Source organism: Panicum hallii, chromosome 2, assembly GCF_002211085.1.
Source record: "Panicum hallii strain FIL2 chromosome 2, PHallii_v3.1, whole genome shotgun sequence".
Classification (NCBI taxonomy): domain Eukaryota; kingdom Viridiplantae; phylum Streptophyta; class Magnoliopsida; order Poales; family Poaceae; genus Panicum; species Panicum hallii.
In genome coordinates, this window is record NC_038043.1 from 40,803,840 (window position 1) to 40,825,635 (window position 21,796).

The 21,796-nt window shown below is 47.5% G+C and overlaps 2 protein-coding genes and 1 long non-coding RNA gene across 4 annotated transcripts; 2 read left to right on the forward strand and 1 right to left on the reverse strand.

Moving 5' to 3' along the window:
- The first annotated feature begins 11,570 nt into the window (after window positions 1–11,570).
- LOC112882936 lies at window positions 11,571–12,890 on the forward strand. Its single transcript, XR_003226730.1, has 3 exons — window positions 11,571–11,589; window positions 12,008–12,149; window positions 12,397–12,890. It is a non-coding gene; the product is annotated as an uncharacterized LOC112882936 (long non-coding RNA).
- A 1,512-nt stretch (window positions 12,891–14,402) lies between these two features.
- LOC112880681 lies at window positions 14,403–17,625 on the forward strand. 2 transcript variants are annotated; one of them, XM_025945417.1, is made up of 4 exons: window positions 14,403–14,715; window positions 15,387–15,533; window positions 15,621–16,326; window positions 16,713–17,625. In XM_025945417.1, the coding sequence occupies exons 2-4, from the start codon at window positions 15,407–15,409 to the stop codon at window positions 17,200–17,202; spliced, it is 1,323 nt and encodes a 440-aa protein (XP_025801202.1). In that variant the 5' UTR covers window positions 14,403–14,715; window positions 15,387–15,406; the 3' UTR covers window positions 17,203–17,625. The 2 variants fall into 2 exon arrangements, with proteins under 2 accessions (XP_025801202.1, XP_025801201.1); XM_025945416.1 differs by having other exon boundaries at window positions 14,404–14,715; window positions 15,387–16,326.
- A 327-nt stretch (window positions 17,626–17,952) lies between these two features.
- On the reverse strand, window positions 17,953–21,748 carry LOC112880682 (THO complex subunit 6). Its single transcript, XM_025945418.1, has 12 exons — window positions 21,429–21,748; window positions 21,213–21,322; window positions 21,046–21,122; window positions 20,571–20,616; window positions 20,388–20,448; window positions 20,206–20,259; window positions 19,966–20,046; window positions 19,835–19,874; window positions 19,397–19,503; window positions 19,147–19,257; window positions 18,377–18,493; window positions 17,953–18,270 (listed from the first exon to the last, which is right to left on the reverse strand). The coding sequence occupies exons 1-12, from the start codon at window positions 21,672–21,674 to the stop codon at window positions 18,175–18,177; spliced, it is 1,146 nt and encodes a 381-aa protein (XP_025801203.1). The 5' UTR covers window positions 21,675–21,748; the 3' UTR covers window positions 17,953–18,174.
- Window positions 21,749–21,796: the final 48 nt, after the last annotated feature.

Genomic DNA, 21,796 nt, shown 5'->3' on the forward strand with positions numbered 1-21,796 from the left:
TGCTCCTTGTCAGCATGTACTCCCATGCACTTCACCATGTACCTAACCAAGTTGAAATGGAAACAAGCGGTTACATGTGTTAAATGGAAACAAGTGACTACATGTGGCTACAAGTTGAAATGAAAACAAGTTTAATTGTTGCATGTGCGCACCTGACCAAGCTATCTCTAGCTGTCAGCATAAATGTCACCGTCATCAGCTGTGGGTCAATGTACCCACACTTCTTTCCGGTTCGACGCCTTGTCTCTTGTTGCATGTGCCTACACGATCCATATGAATTGAAATAGAAACGACTTAAATTGTTGAACGTATATCAAATGCATTGAAATGGAAACAAGTCTTAATCGACTTACAATGCAAAGCACCGAATGAGAGAAAGATCCAAAGCGTCGAGGTTGAAAAGGTCGAACAAATCGCTCCAGGCAACAATAAAGATGTTGCCCCCGCCCTCAAGCTGCAGAAAGTGCCGCTCTTCGTATGACACCATGATTTCCTCGGCTTGATTGACATTTTGCATGTAGTACTTGTGCAGGTCCATACAATATGGACCTGCTGCCCGAAGCTCAGAGACACTAAGCAAGGCCTTTCCAACCCTGTACTTTGGATTCTCAGAAGTGTAAGCCCTTGTGACCGGTTGTTTTATCCGCTCCACCTTTTTCTTACCCTCTGAGATCTCCCGCTTCGTCGCCATCGGCCTACTCTGCTTCTTCCTCACAGGATTAGCCTTGCTTGGCTTCTTGGGAGCGGTAGCTGGCTCTGTCGGAACAGGTGGAGGGGGGGTAACCTGAGGCTGAGTAGGGACAGGAGGATGCGGTTCCGATAACGATTCCCGTGTATCCGGCAGCTGTGGGCATGGCTCAGAAAACGTCGGTGGCACTGCAGCACTCTGTGGCTGAGGTTGACTGGTCGGTACTGAATCTGCATCTGCTGGATCAATATGAATAACAGCTCTCCGCCACTGAACCCTTCTCGCAACTGCATCCCGCAAAGTGGTGGTCATGTCATCTGGTGGCACCTCCAGCTTGATATTCTTAGCAAACTCATGCACGTAGTCAATCTTGACCACAGCACAATCAGCCCTGACCTGCAACAACATCAACAACAACAACAAAGGCTTTAAATCTCAAGCAAGTTGTACATACCAAAAGAAAAAAAACAAAAAGAAATAGGAGAAAAGAAAAGAGAGGCAAAGACCAATGCACTGACCTGGACACCTTCAAGCTGGGACATACCGGGATACACAAGCCCGTTCCCGACCTCCATGAAAGATGAATCTCCGACCAGCTGCACGAGAAGACTGCATCGGGTCGGACGAGCCAAGCCATCTATCGTATCCGGCTCCACTGATGTAGGCATAATTGCCCTCTCTGTCCCTCTACTCTGAGAAGCACCCGCTGCAGTACAAGCGAAGCTGTCCCTTCTCTCTTCACTCATCGTACTCCCCAGCAAATCAGGGAATGACAATCCCTGAGACTCGAAGATGGTCTTTAGCTTTCCAAACATCTTCACCGTCACCTGAGACTCGATATCAGTCTTTAGCTCTCCATACATCTCCATCTTCACCTGCTTTTTGATCTCATCTATGTCAACCTTTGATGAGGAGTCTCGAGTCCGCTTCCGGTATCTGCCTTTGTGTTCAGGGAACCCCTCCTTCCAGGTCAACTGACTGGAAACACCACGGACACGGCCCCGTTGCTCACGGGTTCCCAAAGCCCTGGTGAGCGCATCAAACTCCCTCACTCCTTCATTTGAACCTTGGCTGCTCTCCATCAAATCCCTTTGAGCAACTTCCTCAGCGCTCGTGCTGTAGAAATTGATATTGCCATCCTCCGTGAGCTTTGACCTAGCACGCATAAATGGTGCCAGCCGTCCCTCAAACGATTCATAGGGATTCTCAATGCCCCTCGCTGCCAGCATCTCATCCTCCTGCTCCCACTTGCGTTGCTTTCCAGCATATCCCGCTGAGCCAAGGTGGTGGTCAAGCTCGTTCCGCGCTCGGAGACCCCGAAAATACTCACTTGACTGTTGGAACTCGGGAGTATTCCACTTTTCAACAAGCTCGTCCCAGGCTTCTTTGGTCAAGTCCGCATACTTGTCAAAAGGGTTCTCTTTCTTCTTCCAACACTTTAAAAGCCTGCACGACAAAACAATAAATCTGCATAAGTGACAGTAGATAATGAAAAAATGTTAGTAAATGACAATAGTAAGTGACAACACTTTACTTGTTCTTGTAGCTCCTCCAGGCTTTAGAGATGATCTTCATAGCATGCTTCGTAGCCTTATCGTGCAACTCTATCGGATATTCAACATAGGGTTGAATATTGTTTTCGAAGATTCTCTTTTTGTCGTCCCAAGACAAGTCATCGAAATGTTCCAAGGTGAGTGGCACCCTTTGCCGGGCAGTGAGGCCACAAACCCGTGCTAATCTCACCAAGACTGACGATTCTTCGGGTGCTGCCTCAGAATTGAGCCGGCCACAACTTTTCACATCTGATGGCCACTTTGTCTGTGACCTTTTCTTTCTGCCAGCACCAGATGTGCTAGCTCCTGACTGTGACCGTGCCGGCCGTCCTGATGATGCTCTGTCATCTGTAGGTTGCTGCACACTGTCCTCACCGCCTGCAGCTTGCTCCACACTGTCCGGACCACTGGACATCGTGCTACATGAGAAAGAAAAAAAAAATAGATACAACCATAGAGTAAACGCTCCGAATCAGATACAACCATAGAGTAACCGCATGAATCCCATACCTAGGCCTAGACATGCTTAATGCTTTAGTGATACATATTCTCGCAAAGTAATCTCCATTTTTTGAAATATATGACTCAATCTTTGGTCATTAACCGCTCTTTTTTTTTATTTGGCTAGGTTGGTCTCTTTTTGCTCTTGATAATTTGATTTCAATTCTGTGTAGCAAAACATACTATGGGGGTGTTTGGATCCACCCCAAATGGCAAAAGGGCAAATGGTAAAATTTTTTGCTCCTGTCACATCAGATGTTTGGACGCTAATTAGAAGTATTAAATATAGTTTAATTAAAAAACTAATTACATAGATGAGGACTAAATGACGAGACGAATCTATTAAGTCTAATTAATCCATAATTAGCAAAATTACGGTAGCATTTGCCCTTTTGCACTTTGGGGTGTTTGGATCTAAAAGTGCAAAAAAAGTGCAAAAGAGCAAAAGTTTTGCACTTTCTCTTTCTCTTTCCCATTCATCCAAACAGGCCCTATGTGTGTCCATGGAAGATGTTTCTTGCCCTGGTACATCCACATGTAGGGTATGAACAGTGACTAATTAGAAAGGGGGAAAGCTCACCTACGGCGGCAGTGGACGACGCTACGGTGGCTTGGGGCGGCGCCGCGGGGCCGGGGACGACGGCGCGACGGCTCGGGGAAGGCTCGACGGCGGCGGCACTCGCGGGGACGGGAGCTCGGGCCCGGGGGGCGCCGATAGCGCGGAGCGGCGCTGCGGGGCCGGGGACGACGGCCGCGAGGGAGTGACGGTCTGGCTCAACGACGACGGGCGGCGCGAGACGACGGCGCGGCGGCGGGGAGCAGAGAACGGTTGTATCTGATTTGAAAATTTGACCTAAGTCCCCGAAGGCCGAGCGTCGCGTTCTAACCGGGGAATGCGCGACGCGCGGTACCCACGGCACGTCGCGCATTGGTGTGGGACTGGGCCCCGAGGGCTCACCCGTTCAATCTGTTCGTCGTGGACTTATGCGCGACGCGCGTTACCTACGGCGCGTCGCGCATGATGATATGCGCGACGAGCCGTAGGTAGCGCGTGTCTCGCATTTGAGGCCCCCGAGATGGTAGCCTGATCAGGCGCGCGTTGGGAGGGTATTTTGTCCCACCTCGCCAACGCAAGGCGAGAGCGTCCAGCTTATAAGCTTGGGCGGTCTTCGCTGTTTCGAATTTACAATACATGTACCTTTGAGCCGCAGTTTCCTCTCTTTGCCCATGCTGGCGGTGTGGGTCTGGGGCCCGAGGGCTCCCTTGCCGGTCGAACCCGTTCAATCTGTTCGTGGTACCCTGCGGGTTGAGCCCGGTGGCCCCGGACCCCCAACCGGGGTGTAACTTTTTTTTGTGTTGCCTCTCTGAGGCACAAGTGTTTTCCGCCTGGACCCCCTTATAGAACCGGAAAAATAATTGCAGATACCGGGGAATGCGCGACGCGCGGTACCCACGGCACGTCGCGCATTGGTGTGGGACTGGGCCCCGAGGGCTCTCCCGTTCAGTCTGTTCGTGGTCTTATGCGCGACACGCGGTACCTACGGCGCGTCGCGCATGATGATATGCGCGACGTGCCGTAGGTACCGCGCGTCTCGCATTTGAGGCCCCCGAGATGGTAGCCTGATCAGGCGCGCGTTGGGAGGGGATTTTGTCCCACCTCGCCAACGCAAGGCGAGAGCGTCCAGCTTATAAGCTTGGGCGGTCTTCGCCGTTTCGAATTTACAATACATGTACCTTTGAGCCGCAGTTTCCTCTCTTTGCCCATGCTGGCGGTGTGGGTCTGGGGCCCGAGGGCTCCCTTGCCGGTCGAACCCGTTCAATCTGTTCGTGGTACCCTGCGGGTTGAGCCCCGGTGGCCCCGGACCCCCAACCGGGGTGTAACTTTTTTTTGTGTTGCTCTCTGAGAGGCACAAGTGTTTTCCGCCCGGACCCCCTTATAGAACCGGAAAAATAATTGCAGATACCGGGGAATGCGCGACGCGCGGTACCCACGGCACGTCGCGCATTGGTGTGGGACTGGGCCCCGAGGGCTCACCCGTTCAATCTGTTCGTGGTCTTATGCGCGACACGCGTTACCTACGGCGCGTCGCGCATGATGATATGCGCGACGTGCCGTAGGTAGCGCGCGTCTCGCATTTGATGCCCCCGAGGTGTAACTCTTTTTTGTTTTCTCTCTTTAGGCACAAGTGCCCCAGGGTCCCTGGGTTCCTCCCGGAGTAGGTATATGAGCGACGCGCCGTAGGTAACGCGCGTCTCGCCTTTCTTGTTCAGTTCCAGAACTGAATGTCCAGAACACTTAAAGTCACAACCATTCAGTTCTGGAACTGAAAATTCACACATATTGATATCTCACAAATATGAATTCGTACTTCGCAAATATTCACACATTATCATATCTCACAAAGGCACAATTAAAGTCACACTTTACCATATTTTCACAAAGGAACAATTAAAGTCACACAATTCCCATACTTGACAAAGTAAAATTAATATACATTGTGTGCCCAATCATTTTGCTACTTTCCGTTGATCCCTTGGTTTTTTTGAAATTCTTGACTTTTTCTTTATGGTCGTTGCGCAAGTAGGGATTTCGTTGGCCGATGGTATTCTTGGCTTGATCATTGAGGTGGCGAAAGGAGGTATCTCATCAAACTGATCGAACTCTTCCTCGTCGACCGCATTCTCAACACCGACGATTCGCCGTTTTCCAGGTATAACCACCTTGAGTCTTTTGTTTGTGGTGTCGGAAACATAGAACACTTGAGCCACATGTTGTGCGAGGACGAAAGGGTCCGTCTTGTATCCGTGACGGCTAAGATCGACACTAACGACCCGTACTTGTCTTTTTGTACACCTCTATTTGCATCAACCCAATTGCAACGGAAAAGAGCAATTTTAAAACCGTGAAAGTCAAGCTCCCATATCTCTTGTATTTGACCATAGTACGCAGTTTTGTCCTCTCCGTTAACATCGTAAGCATCAACACGTACACCACTATTCTGATACATGCTTTTCTTATCTTGTCGTTCGGTGTAGAACGTGTATCCATTTATGTCATACCCTTGGTACGTCATAACGGTGAATATAGGACCAAGAGCCAAAATTTGAGTTGTTCACTTATAGGAGTATCTGATCGTGAAATTCGATTCCGGAGCCAACCACAGAATTTGTTCATGTGTTCCTTTGCTAACCATGATTCACTGTGTACAGGATTCTCTCTAAGCAACAGCTCCTTGTGCTCATCGAAGTACTCAGACACAATGTCCATTTGTTGCAACACGTGGAAATGAGCCCTATGAAATAAATCTCGATCTGGAATTATAGCCTTCTTCCCGATCGTCCCCGTGCCTTGAGCCTCCCCTCATGACGAGACTTGGGAACACCAACCGGGTTACTCGGGTCAGCGTAGTTTAGAGCCCACTCAATGGCTTCCTCTGTACAATACCTTGTACCATGCTGCCCTCGGGGAAAGCTCGATTTCTTACTAGTGACTTCAAGATGCCGTTGAATCTCTCGTACGCATACATCTGGTGAAGGAACACAGGACCAAGTAGCTTTATCTCCTTGATAAGATGGCCCGTGAAATGAAGGCTGATATCGAAAAAGGCAGGTGGAAAATACATCTCAAGAACGCACAAAGTTTCATAGTGCTTCTTTTCCAATGACTCAAGATCTTCTTCACTTAGAACCTTTTGACCAATTGCATTAAAGAAAAAGCACAGGTTCATAATAGCCTCCCGAACATTGACCGGTAGGATATTCCGAATTCCTACGGCAATCATCTGCGTCAGCAATACATGGTAATCATGAGACTTTATGCCGGGAGATAGCTTTAGATCAGGCATTGATACAAGCTTCGAGACGTTGGTTGAGTAGCCAGTTGGAACTTTCACACTTTTCAAGAACTCGCAAAACTCCTTCTTCTCATTCTTTGACAGGGTGATGCATGATGTGGGCAGCTCCATTCCTTTAACGGAGTCATCATTGAGCCACAACTCTTCTCTAATTTTCATTTTCTTCAGATCAGCTCGTGCATGTGCGTGATCTTTCGTTTTTCCGTCCATGTTAAGCAATGTGCCGAGAAGGCTCTCACAGACATTCTTCTCCACGTGCATCACATCAATAGAGTGACGGATGTCTAAGTCCTTCCAATACGGTAGCTCCCAGAAAATCGACTGCTTCTTCCACATGTCATCTTCTTCAACAACGACCTTCTTGCCCCTCTTGCCTTTCTTCTCTCCTTTCCGCTTACCGAGGACAACATGGACATTCTTAACCATTTCGTAGACATCATGACCTGAGAAATGCGGAGGAGGACGCCTCTTCTCGGCCTTACCGTTGAAGTGATCACACATGTTCCGGAACGGGTGTTTCATTCCAAGGTAGCGTCTATGTCCCATGTACACTATTTTTTTTGACTCACTCAAGTACTCAGAGTCTGTCTCTCTCAAACAATGTGGGCACCCGCAACCTACTTTCTTGCTCTGTCCGGACAAGTTCCGTGCCGCTGGAGAGTCACTGATAGTCGCGAACAAAATGGCTCGAAGCTGAAAGTACTCACGCTTGTACTCATCCCAGACCTCCACTCCTTCACACCACAGCAACTTCAGATCGTCAACCAAAGGACTGAAATAAGTGTCGATGTCATTACCAGGTTGATGTGGCCCCGGTATCAAGCCCGACAGCATAATGTACTTCCGTTTGTTACACAACCAAGGTGGAAGGTTGTATATCGTCAGAACAATTGGCCAGGTGCTATGTGTGCTATTGTTCATGAATGGGTTCATGCCATCTGTGCTCATTGCAATCCTAATATTCCTCGGATCTTCCGCAAATTCAGGATATCGCAAATCTATGTTCCGCCATTGTGTGGCATCAGCAGGATGTCTTATCAACCCGTCCACCTTATGCTTCTCCTTGTGCCATCGCAACAATTCTGACTCCTTTTTGTTTGCAAACCAGCGCACCAATCGTGGAACAATTGGAAAGTACCAAACCACCTTTTTAGGTCCGCCCTTTGTTCTGTTGCAGTCCTCATCATCACCACCATCTTTTCTACGGTTGAATCGATCGAGTCCACAAACAGGGCACTTCTCAAGGTCCTGATAATTCGAGCCACGATAGAGAATGCAATCATTCTTGCACGCATGGATCTTTTCCACCTCCAATCCCAACGGGCAGATAATCTGTTTGGCCTCATAAACGGTCTCAGGGACGGTGTTGCCTTGTGGAAGCATGTCCTTAAGGAGTGCTAACAACTCCTTGAAACTGCCATCACTCCATCCGTGGATTGCTTTCAACTGGAAAAGCTTCACCATCGCAAATAGCCTTGAGTATTTCAATCCACAACCAGGATAGAAAGGTTTCTTAGAGTCTTCGATCGTCCTCTTGTACTTTCCGAATTCGGCTCCTTTGAACTCATCGTCGCCGTGTCTGTCAGCATTGCAAACCATCTCCTCTATGTTATCAACCTGTCAAGCCAGACATGAAAAGTCATATTAGCACGACCTTATTATTCTAATTGTAAGCTTTATTATGGGGCCGGGTTTGAGTACTACCTGTTCCATGATGTCGGCATTGCTCAACCCTAGTATATCCGCCTCATCCACATCGTCGTCCTCTTCTTCGACAACACTATGGACCTCCCTCTCCACATAGGAATCCCTACTCTCTGCTTCATTAAGTCCTTCTTCACCGTGTTTATTCCAACATCGATAATCCTCCATGAATCCACGTTTGATCAAGTGTGATTTCAACACGTGCTCTTGAAGATATCGCTTCTCATTTTTGCAATTTTTGCATGGGCAATAGAGATACTGTATACCATTGTCCACCATATCTTTCTTCGCGTTCTTAATGAAGGCTTCAACACCATCCATAAAGTCCTTGCAAAGGCGTGGACCATACATCCAACGCCGATACGACATCTATATAGAATATGAAATCAAAACGTTAGGATTCTCATAGTTTGGGGCCATGCACAACTAGTGTTTAAGTTCAAATATTGTTAGCAAGCATGGAATTATTGCTTGCTTGGAAGTGTAGTTCTGCGAAATATTATTCTGCATGTAGAATCTGTGGTTTTATAATTTTTTAGATGATGGAATAAAATTTATTATCCCAGCTTCTGTATCTTGACGTGTCATCTACGATATAATACATGCAGGCAAGAGGCAATATTAATTAGAGACACGAACTCTTACAAGACAAACCATAGCCAGTAAGGTCATATGTGGAGCCAAATATTGCCAATGATGCAAGAATGTAAAAATATTTTAAGATCTTCATCTTTACTTTTCATGCTATATGATTTATCTCGGATTTATTTAGTATTAGATGCTCTTAACGTCTGAAGACAATAATGGAAAAATCTTGGTGTATTTTCGAACATAAGTTATAATGCCCTATTCTAGCCATAAAAGTTTGAACTTAGAACTTAATTATTACATGGTGAACCAAAAGAATCGATATCATATCGGAGTTACCTTGCCACTGCCCCCGCGACACACGACAGCAAGAAGAGGCTCGATCATGCTCCAGCCGCCCGCCGCGAGACGCTCCCCACGAGATCTCCACCGCCCGCCGCGGCAGATCCACCCAGCCGCACATCCGCCAGCACCACTTTCCCCAGATCCACCCAGCCGCACCACCAAAGTATCAGACTGCAAGTTCGGATAGCTTGTTCGGACCTCCAGACCCCCAGGCGGGTCTTGTCTGAGGTGGGAACAAATGCAAGACGCCAATGATCTGAGACGAGCCTTGCAGTCGCGCGTCTCCCATCCTCATGATCTGAGACGCTCCGTCCAAAGGCGCGTCTCCCATCTGATGATCTGAGACGAGCCATCCAGTGACGCGTCTCCAGACCCCCAGGCGGGTCTTGTCTGAGGTGGGAACAAATGCAAGACGCCCATGATCTGAGACGAGCCTTGCAGTAGCGCGTCTCCCATCTGATGATCTGAGACGAGCCTTCCAGTGACGCGTCTCCAGACCCCCAGGCGGGTCTTGTTTGAGGTGGGAACAAATGCAAGACGCCCATGATCTGAGACGAGCCTTGCAGTAGCGCGTCTCCCATCTGATGATCTGAGACGAGCCTTCCAGTGACGCGTCTCCAGACCCCCAGGCGGGTCTTGTCTGAGGTGGGAACAAATGCAAGACGCCCATGATCTGAGACGAGCCTTGCAGCTGCGCGTCTCCCATCCTCATGATCTGAGACGATCCGTCCAAAAGCTCGTCTCCCATCTCATGATCTGAGACGAGCCTTCCAGTGACGCGTCTCCCATTTGTCTCAGTAAAGTAAAGCGAGACGCGTCCCGGCTATTTATCGAAAGAAAATTATAGTCACGAGATGTACTGCTGAACGAGATGACCACGGCTGAAATCCCCCTCCCCAGCGTCCCGGAGACCGAGGACCTCGCCACCGCCAAAATCCCCCTCCCCAGCGTGCCGGAGACCGCGGCGCTCGGCATCACCCTCCTCGGCGCATCCTCCGAGACCGCCGCGCTCCCGGAGTGCACCGCTTCGGAGATCACAGCGGTCGCCACCGGCAGATCTGCGGCGCCTCCTCCAACGGGCTTCTGCACCACCAGCCGCAGATCTGCGACACGGGGACCGCAGCTCCCTTCACCACCAACATCCCCGGGCTTCTCCACCACCAGCCGCAGATCTGCGACACCGGGACCACAACGCCCTTCACCACCAACATCCCCCGCACATAAGGATCGGGTACCTCCCATTGTTGAATGTATTTGTTGGAATCGTCGCATTCTGCCTGAATCTGCATCAGCAAACCCACGGAGGAAGCTTCTCTTTGTTTGCTTTAGTGGTAGTACTCTATCGATTTCTATTGTCTCACGAAACCCACGAAACTCGAGCTGGCCCAGGATGAAATTTCCGAGCTGGTCGAAGCTGTTTAGCTGCTTCGGCGGCTGCCTCCCCTGCAGCGACTGTTCAGTCACCCTAAACTGCTGTGGCTCGGGGAACAACAACGTTTACAAGGGGGAGGACGGTGATTCAGCTCGCGAAGCTGCTAGCGCTCGTAAGCCAGCGCCATTGCCTGATTTAATATCTATCTAATAATTAATATCGATGTAATAATAATTGCTGGATTTAGCTAGACATTGTAATGCTGGATTTAGCTAGACATTGTAATGTATTGTGAGATTATTTGTATTTCAGACATTGTAATGTATTGCTGGATTTACTAATGTAATGTAATGTAAGCCGGTTCGTTCGGTTTCAAGGGATTGATTCCATGTAATATGTATTGTACGCTACAGACGCGCCACCGCCACCCCCCCCCCCCCCCCGATCAATGCGAGACGAGCCTTACTAAGGCCCGTCTCGCATTACTTGTCAACGATTTTTATAAAGCCACATAAATTAATGCGCGACGAGCCTTAGTAAGGAGCGTCTCTCATTACTTTTGCTTTATAAAATGATCGGAGACAAGCCCTCCCACGGCGCGTCTCGCATTGAGGTGGGAACAAATGCGAGACGCGCCGTGGGAGGGCTTGTCTCCGATCATTTTATAAAGCCACAGAAAGTAATGAGAGACGCGCCTTACTAAGGCTCGTCGCGCATTAATTTCTGTGGCTTTATAAAAATCGTTGACAAGTAATGCGAGACGGGCCTTAGTAAGGCGCATCTCAGATCTTAAAATGATCGGAGACTTGCCCTACCACGGCCCGTCTGGCATTTGTCTCTTACCCTCCCCCACCCCACGCAGCGCCGCGCCCGCATTTTTAGCGCGTCTTTCTTTCTGTAATCTGCGACGTGCCCTTAGAGGCTTGTCTCAGATTGCTTGCTCCTATTTGCTGTTTTGGCGTAGTGAGTCCATCAGCAAACCAGGTATGCATTTTTTTTTCCTTTTGGAGCAAGAAGTATAACCTTTGGAAGTTGTAGCTTCATGAGCAACAGCTTCTTAGGCTTTGTAGGGGCTGCCCACAGATGTGGTTTCTTTGTCGTGAGATCAGGGTACGACAGTATTGGTGTGTAGTATCATGCTGTGCCGTTAGATATAGGCCAATTTTAACATTTCAGTCTTTCAATGCAATGCTTTCGCAATTGTTTTCACAAGTATTTTCCAAGACAAATCTTATGATATTGTTTTACTTTTGCCGATGTACATAGTTTCACATATACCGAAGTCTGAAATTTCAAAATTTGACTTCGGACAGACTGACACGAGTACACTCATTTAGTGATTGCAGGAATTCATATTGGCTGCTTTGCTAATCATTTGATTTGTGTATCTGTGCATTTGCAGCTAAGCACACAGAACAGTATATCGAATGGGGAACGTGATGGTCCCACACCTGCATCTTCATACACCCTGACATGTAAAGATCCCAAGATTCAGGAACTAGTAGATGACTGCCCTTCGTTCGACCTTGGCTTCTAAGCATAAGGTATTTCCTTTTATTTTTATACTCGATGGTGATAGTAGGAACCGAGAAGTAGAAGCTCACTCCATAGACTTGGGGTTGACAGGATATACAAGAGAGATGGGCTATATACACAACACTGAATATACGTATATACAGTTAGCAGATGGTACAATTACATAGCGTGGCCTGGGCTGTTCGCATCATCTAGTTTCCAGTCAGCTAAGCTTGGTTCAAATCGTTCCTAATCTTCTTTCCCTTCCCTCTACAGTTTGAAATTCGAATTGCCCCATGGAACTGTTGACGATATGCTGGAGTCCGTAATAACTGAACGAGGTGGCAACAGCCTGTGATGTTTGGTTCATGGCATCCGTGCAGCATACCCCAAAATTTGTCTTGATTTACCAAGTCCTATCTTACGGTTGACAGTACTAGGTGGATCAGTCTCGCATGGAACGCCTTGCCCAGGATGTAAAATTCTGGCATCCTTCATGCAAGCAAATCTACCAGCCTCGGGGAACAATAATTCTCCCACGGTTGCTCGTTCGACGTTCAGGATTCATGGCCTTCTTTTCATCACGTGACGGTGAAAGGGACTCTTCCGTGTGTCCCTGTCGTGGACCGGCAGCTGTTAGGCGAAGCACCAGCTGACCTGGAATTCCACTCCTGAACGCGAAGCAGCCGAAGCATGCTGCTCGCGCGCGACGAGGATCCCTCTGTCCGCGTCATCCGCTCGCGCGAGACCTGGTGCGGGAAGTCTCGGAAACAGACGGCTCCGTTCCACGTTCTGAACCAGGTTGCTTGGTTCGACAAAAGTGAGTTGCCCAGGGTAAAATATCCACGTTCCGCGTAACCCTGTGTGGGTTCTGAAGGATCGCATCTCGGTGGGTCTCTGATTCTGATCCAGGCCAAGGCCACTCGTGAGCGGTGGGCAGGGATTAGGCCAAAGCGCCGCGGTTTCGTGAGGGCGGGCGGGTTTTGGCGGGCGAGGTGATGGGCTGATGGTGGCCGTGGGGAGGGGGGGGATCCTGCTTTGCGTGCTCAAGCAGTCAAGCTTGCACCGTACCAGTTTCCTTTTTTAGTTTTCTTTCTTTCTTTCCGCCGGTTTTTCCTTTGGTAAATAAATGAGTGGTCGCTTTTGGAGGCTTTGCCTTTGCTCGACACGAGTGGGGACAGGTGGTTGCTTGAGTGCGAAGCAGATTCATACCGCGCTTGCGGCGAGGCCGCAATGCAATTTCTTCGATTTATTTAAAAGGAGAGAGAAAAGTTTGTTCGTGATGGTACGAGAAGGTTTCGCAACATAAATTTGGTCCTTCGGTAATTAGTATCCTCGTTTATAGATTTCTGGAGCGTGTGATCGTTTATAAGTCGCCGCTTATAACGTACTAGCTACAATAATATTTGCAGAGTTGCCGGAGCAGCTTTTAGGCTGAATTCAGGAGGAGCTCAGCCAAATAATTTTTCTAAACAAATAATTTTATACTGATTTTATGGAGTAATTCTCTAAAATGAGTTAGGAGTATAGTTTCTTCTATTCACTCTTCACGCTGAATCTGTTTTCTGTAAAATTAATTTTAGAGAGTCGATTTTAAGCTAGTAAATCACTTTTATCAAAAGATCAGCTTACATGAAGGATCAAAATTTGTTGAAGCTACCAAATACGTGGTAGTTCACACTGCTCCTGCCTAGGATATGAGCGACCGAGCGAGTCCTACTCAAAATACTAGACATCTCTTTGCAACGAGAAAAGATATACTGCTTGTCCGGCACCCCATCACTCTCGCAGTCTCGCTCATCTATCTCGCTATCTGAATGAATCAGCGGGAGAGGAGAGCGAGGTGGCGCCGTGGCGGCTCCACCGCCGGGACACCTGCCCCCACCGCCGTGCAGACGTCCAGCTCCCACGCTCACTCCCACCTCACCGTCAGTGTGTCGGGAGATCGCGGCGGAGTTCAGGCAGCACCGAACGGATAGGGGGATGGGCTCTCCCCAGATCAAAGTGACGCTCGCTCCCATGCTACCAGCTCCCACGAGACGGCACGGATTCTTCGCACCTTTTTTTCCCCACTCTCTTGGACTAGTAAAAAAAAAAAATCCGTGGCACCCTTTCTTGGACTAGTGAACCGCTCCTAGGGAAATTGGTAAGAATGGCGCTTTCGGGGTGCGGGGACGGCAGCCGCTGCTCATCTCATTTCTTCGTCCGGTGTGCGAAGGATAGCATTTACTATTACTAATAATCTATCCGACGAAAAGGATCGATCGGGGCCGAGAAAAATATCATTTTACTCGTCGGTTTCTTCTGCTGCCGCTCCAGTCTTGCTTGGGCTTCCTCCACGTCGTTATCCGGAAGAGCAGCGAGGGGAAGGAAGCTGGGAGGGACGGACCGAGATCCCTTCCATCCTTTTACTCCTCCCCCTTTCCCGTCCCGCTCGTCGCCTTCTCCCTCCTCCCTCGCGCTGGGATACGCGTCTAGATTCAGTCAGCGCCCATGATCCAGCGGCTTTAACCACCGTTGCGCGGCTGCGCAGCTCAAGCTTCCTGCGCCCAAGAGCCTCCCGCGTGCTGCCGTCTCGCTGGTCCGGGCTTCCAGGTGAGCCCACTTCCCTTCGCCTGATTTCTTCCTCTCTCTCCCTAGCTCTGTTCTTTCTTTCTTTCTTTCTTTCTTGCTTTTGCGTGTGATCTTGGGCACGGATGAACGCCTCGGTTCACCATCCTTGGCCTGTTTGACGATGATGACCTTGTCTGCGGCCACGCATGTTGGTTTCGGTTCATCTATATTGTGAGCTTGAGAGAACTCGGCACTCGGCAGTCAGATCCGACTGCTGTGGTTTATGCATCAATTCGGATTGCGCAATCTCTGCCTTTTTTTTTTCTTCAATCTCCTCGTTCTGGAAGGTTCGACACCAAAATTGGCCAATTGATTGATTGGTTGTGGAGTGCGGACATACCGTGTACTTCAACGTTGCTTGCGCCTCTTGGAAACAAGCTGCCTTTAGTTTTTTTAGGGACACCTGTCCTCTACTTATTGATTGAGATTATATAAGCTCCTGGTCGCATCTACTACACTCCTTCGATGCTAACCAATTATTGATGGACAGAGCGATACTACGCCTACCCAAGAATAACTTGAACATTTATGGGTAGTGCATCTTGTTCTGTGACCGACTGAAATACTGAAATTTCTCCTCCAGTTTAGAGCACTTCTCAGCTGTTCTTTTCTGGAACAAATGAATTGATCCTGACCAATTTTGTGGTGGACAGGTTGTTAGCATGTGAGAAAGATGGCGGCCGCTGAAGCAAGAGCTGCCTGGCAACGCGCTGCGAATCGCTGCTTGGTTCAGGAGGATGCAAAGAGAGCTCCGAAGCTGGCATGCTGTCCGCAGTCCGCGCAACAGCATGACACGAGTGGTGAAAACCCTACGAACCCGCAAGATCCTCATAGCCCTAACTTTATGCCCATAAACTGGAACCTGATGAGCTCCAGCTTGCCGACAGACACCCAGTGGTGGCTCCAGTTGCAGCCCAACTTCGGGTGCCAGATGGCTCTTGCTAGGGAGCACCTCAACTATATCAATGGGGAGGCTGGAGAGAAGAAAATGGAAGGTTCGGAGCCATTGTTTAAACCAGAGGATGTTGGAGCCAAGAAGGGTGTCGATCCATTTGAACCTCCATGGATTGTTTCAACGGCTTTTATGAAGCAAACATCTGAAACAGGTTTGGAAGAGCTGAAGACTCTTGCTGGCTATTCTCCAACAAGTCTCAAGTGCAAAGGAAATGCAAACAACTGTATTTATGAGGATAAAGAGTTCACGGAGTTCAAAGCTTTCGATCCTCTGTTTCCGAAGAAGCCGCAAAAGGAATATTGCGAGATGGATGCACCTTGGGAAGATAACAAGAAGTCCCAGCCATGGTGGCAAGTTGCTGATGTTGATGGTTTGGCGTCCCTTGTCGCTGAAAGAGCAATGGAGAACATTGTGAACAATGATCTGCCAAGACCGGCTAAGACAGCATGGTTTCATGGAGCTGAACTGAACAGCCCTGGAAACAAGGTTGATTATGAGCTGCCATTGCCTTCTCGTAAAGAGCTAAATCTTGCACATGACACTATGGCATGCAGCTACAGTGTTTCAAGCACCACCATCGAGACAAATTCATCTGATGTGGGAGGCTGGGAACAGCAACGGAGAAATAATGTACCTGAGTAAGTGTTCTTCTGTCATCTTGTTTCACAATCAGTCAATCACCAAAAATCCAGTTTTGTGAATTTGCATGGATCTTTTTTTTTTTTGTTTTATGTTGTTCTCCTCACTAAAAGAGAAAAATTTAGATAGATCACCATTTCGATATATTGTGTTTGACATAGAATATCTAGTGCGGCTAAATATGAAGAATATAACTTCTTCCTAATCCTCTGGTTTCCTATTGTAAATACAAAATTTGATTTAGTTTTTACTGTTAACACTTAAGGTGTTATTCTTAACATTTAAGGTGTCACATCTGGGATACATGTGTTTTTCCAGCACTGGAAAACCCTTACATTTTGTCCATGCCCCTCGCATGTAGTAATGTCATCATATTTGAATGCAGGGGTGCACAGGATTCTTATAGTTCCACTAACAGTACTCCAGGCAGCAAGCCGACATACCAGAATGCCTCTGAGAGGGCGAAGTTGCTAGATGCTCTTCGTCATTCACAAACACGTGCTAGGGAAGCCGAGATTGCTGCCAAGAAAGCCTATGATGAGAAAGAACACGTCATTAAGCTGTTGTTTCGTCAGGCCTCACACCTCTTTGCGTGCAAGCAGTGGCTGAAAATGCTGCAGCTGGAGAACATTTGCCTCCAGCTCAGGTTCAAAGATCACCAGATAGCAGCCATGTTCCCAGAACTTCCCTGGATGATGGTGAAGGAAAAGGTGGCACCAGGTCAAGAGCACAAAGATGGGACAAGGAAGAGAGGCAGGAGGCCAAACAGGAGAGGTGGTCTCCGCAACACTGTTGCGTTCGCGGTTGGTGTTGGGATTGTTGGTGCTGGATTGCTTCTTGGCTGGACTCTCGGATGGCTGCTGCCCAAGCTGTGATGAGATAAATACCTTCTGTGCACATGAAAAATGTATCAGTGAAGGAAGCAAGAGGGTGAAGTTATTCTTAGAACGCATTCATGCTAGTCTGTTGGTTCAGTTAAGCCACGGTGATGATAGCTTGATACCTTATGCTGGTTGCTGTATATATAGGAAGGGATTTGGTGTACATATTGCCAGAAAACTGCGTACCTACGCTGGTTGCATGGATGGGGTGTTCATCTGCATGCTACACATAGGGGTCAGTGGTGGTCTGGTGGAAGATGAAATCAGTCGACTTCAACAATGTATGCACTGGTAGTCTAGTACTGTAAATCTGTAGCTTTTATCTGCTTAATCTAGCAGGAATTATTGTATTTTAAAATCAGCTTGCTGTAAATTGTCTTGAACTTATTTGCATGCGTCTTCTTTTCACCTGGTGAATATGAACTACAGTCGCTAGTCATAATTCTGAGGATTTGGCAGCTATTCATCATTTTGTGCATTTGTTTTTGTGTTTCCTTTTTCTAGGTACAAGGTTTGTTTTTATATGGAAACTGGCACCCAAATTCAAGCCGCAGAAGATTCAAAACTGGGTCGTGGTAGCGGATACCAATGTTTATCTGCATGAATGTTAACTGTTCTTGGTTGGGTATCTGAATACATGAGAAACGGAGGTAATGCCTGGGCACCAATTCAAAACGTAGCTACGTACAGTGATGAACAACAAGCAGTGTTCTAATGAAACGTTCACCTGTTTTTAGACCAGTGAGAACCAGAATGGATCTTTTCCGCATTTCCACGAGCTGCTAGCATCTATTTACTGTCTAGGGACCATCTTGGTCAGTAGTGCATTGTCATACACAACATTGAACGAAACAAGCGCAAGAGCAGCGCAAAAAATACAGCCATCACATTCCACAACAAAGCTCAACGTGATTGTGGAAGTTGCATTCTCGCAACGTTCGGAGAGGGTCGTTTCTCACGGATAATTTACTTGTCAAGGCCCCTGCTACCGAATGTGCACAGATGGCTCCCAAGTTCTGAGATCACATCCACCAGGCCTCCGTATCCAGCAACAGCTGCCATCTGAACGGCAAGGGTTGCGATCATGAACAGATTGTGCAGAACCAAAATTTGGGGAGAACACTACCGAGAAGTTCAAATGAGGATCTGCAGGAAGATAGGTACATACCCCAGATGAATGGATGGAGATGGAGAATGCCGACTGAGGAGCACATTTTATTTGCGAAAGAACTGTCCCGTTTATTGTGAAACGGGAGAGCACAGGTTCAGCACCAACTGCCAAAATCTGAAAGGATGCAAACGAAATGAAAGGGAAAATGCACAGTTAGAATGCTTTCTGGATCACAGGAAAGTTCGAGTAATAATAGATGCTATGCATATTAGGTAAATCTCAATAAAAGATAACATATGGAAACCTTGGTATCCTTTAGCAGAATAATGGCTGTTAACCTATTGAGTTACAAGTTAAATCATATCATGATCGTTAGCTTTTGTTTCCATTGTTCTAATCCAGCAAAATTGCAAAGCTTGAAAAGTTGGCAGGCTGCAGGCTAAAGTGTATCATGATCAGTTCCCCCTTTTGTTTGCATTTTCTTTCGCACAAATGTAAATTGTTTTTTCCCTAAGAACGTGCACCATCAATACCTAATTGCATGAACCTAATTGGATTTGCATTCAAACAACTAACAAAAGCTTGAAAAAGGGCACTAAAACATTATCATATCATGCACTGGTGCAAGTATCATACACCTTAATCAAATGAGATCATGAAAATAACTGAAGTAGTTAAAAAGGCGGATCAGCAAAATTGCCACAACCAACAGAAATGATGAAATGATCTGTCTAAACATGTTTTGCTGTCAAATAGTGATCAGTTTAGTAGTTTATGGACACTAGTTTAGACAGGAAGTAGATGGAGATGGAGGGACAAGCACTCACTTGGTTCTTATCAAACAGTAAGTCTTGAACAGGGGCATGACAGTCCAAATTAAAGATGCACTCATTTGAGAGAAGACTCCAAATTGATATACCATTAGACGTGCCACAAGCCTGATGACCATACAGACAAGAATAAAGAATGTGTAAGATAAACAGAATATAATGCTAAGCAAACTTAGTTATATAAGCAACAAGATACTTCATGTATATAAGTTTAACGCAGCTTAAGGATTTTAAAGGCAGATTATACCAGCCAACTTTCACTTGCATCAATGGCAACACAACTGACCCATGAGCTTTCAAATGCCTTCTTCTTTACTGGATGTACAACCTGAGTACACTTCCCACTTCTGCAATCTGTGATGTCCAAAAAGAGCATGAACAGGCGACCACAAGCCTTTAAATGGCAAGAAAGAATTTAAATCACTGTACTATGGGTAAATGAGCATCCTTTAATGCAGGAAAATAAGAAAAAGATGAATAATCAGTAGGAACAGAACTGTTAAAGCTTGTTGTGCATGTTTTTTCCCTTATTATGGGATAAATAGGTACATGATTCTTCTATTTCTCAACATTGCGCTGCCACCTAAATTGCAAAAAGTCTGTTATAGAGTTAGGAAGAAATTCATCAAGCTACATGTGAAGCACAAAACAAGAAAAAGATCACTAATTTGAAATCATCGCTCACCCCAAATACGGGCTGTTCCATCCTCTGATCCTGTTACCACCTGAAAGAAAAATAAAGCACTGAGTGACATATGGTACAAAATATAGGTAAGATCAACATGAAATGATGGAAACATAGCACAATTAGATAACCTGGCGGTTTGACTCACGAATTGCAACACTGTGCAAATAGTCAGTATGCCCCTTGAATGTCATTTTACATTTACCAGTCTCCTGGGAGTAGCAGCCAAGACAAAAGTGTCAGATACCTTCTCAAGCACAGAACATTGATATTATCGAAAGCTTGCAATGCTGACTCTAAAGCAGAACAGCAGTTCCTTCTAAATGGTTCAAGAATCCTATATGTAGTATTTACCTTAAGAAAATACATACCACATCCCAGCAGTAAGCGCACGCATCACCCGCTGCTGCGAAAATGGATCCATCCTGTTTGGAGACCGATGATAACAGTAGACAAGATATATTGAATCAATCAATATGCATGACGAACAAACATTAGGTACTGTCATGCTTCCCGGAACGATGAAAAATATGAAAAAGCTTCAGTTATTAACCTGTTTATTAATTGCAATGGCATTGTTTTCAGGTATTGGAGAGCGAGAGCCCCAAGGACCCCTACAAAATTATTAGCAACAACAATGAAAATATGGTAGATGGGACAACTCGTGCAGCTGTCTGTGAGAAAAGGGTGTACACTGAAAGGTCTGTGATTTGCAAATCTCATTATAGAATCTTACTCGTGCTGAGGGTTGACCAAGTCAAGTGCTGGTTCCAGATGATCTCCTGGGTAAAATGTACAGGAAAATTGGTAAAAGAGTGTACACAGATACTTTGCTTCTTCTTTTTTATAAAAAAGAGCAGATGCTTTGTTTCACTCTGTATTGATTATGTATTGAAAGGATACCAGTTTCTGCATTGGTTCAAGGGGCAACACTCACATAAAGCTATAAAATATTTGGATGCATATTCAGACATGAATTGAGTAGCAACTATCGAGCATTTTCACCACAATCATGTTCTCGACTAGCAAGATTGTGGATTTTATTCAACTGGCATAATTCTACTAGATAAGGTGAGATTATGCATAAATCCAACACGTTTACCAAAAATGTGTGATTCTTTTTTCTTTGTGTGTTTGTGTTCTAGTCACATCTCAGTGCCCTGTAGGTCTAGTAAAGCATATTAACAGGAATTGAAGCTCCAATGCTGCACCTTGCAGGGACAGCGGGACAAGGCAGCTCTGCATCTCGTGCCATCTCCAGCCACGGATGCGTCCGTCATCCCCACAGCTGCGACACACAACCAATGAACCATGTTAGTTGCCATTACCCCTCACCATCTCCATCCAGATGGAGAACATTGCCACAGCAGTCAGTCACCTGAAGAGCAGCGGTTGCTGCGGATCGGGATAGAACCTGACATCGTAGGCAGGGCCGCTGTGCGCCTGCACGATGCAGACGGGATCAACCAGCGTGACGGCAGCCTCCGCCTGCGAACCAGCAAGAAAAAGACTCAGTCTCCCCCCAAATCGGTTCTTGCCACGGAACGGGTGTGTGTGTGTGTTGGGGGGGGGGGGGGTGAAGGGGGTGGGGAACCTGGGAGGAGGCGGAAGCGGCGGACATGCAGGATGAAAGGGAGAAGGAGGCGAGGGATCCATCGCTGGAGGCGGCGGCGAGGAGGACGTCGGAGTCCGAGTCGTCGCTCTGGTCGAAGAAGACGGCGCGGAAGAGGGTGCGCGACGAGAAGTCGCGAGCACGTAGGATGCCACGGCGGTACGATGCCTCGTCCCACCCGCGCGCGTCCATCGATGCCGGGAGCGCCTGCGCCGCCGCCGTCGCCATGGCTGCCTTGCTGCTGCGCCGTTGCTGGACGGAGAGTGGAGGAATTGCAGCGGCGGCTGGGCCGAGCTGGGCGTGGCTGGGTTGGGCTTCTTTCAACCAGGATTCCGTATCACGGCCTAAAA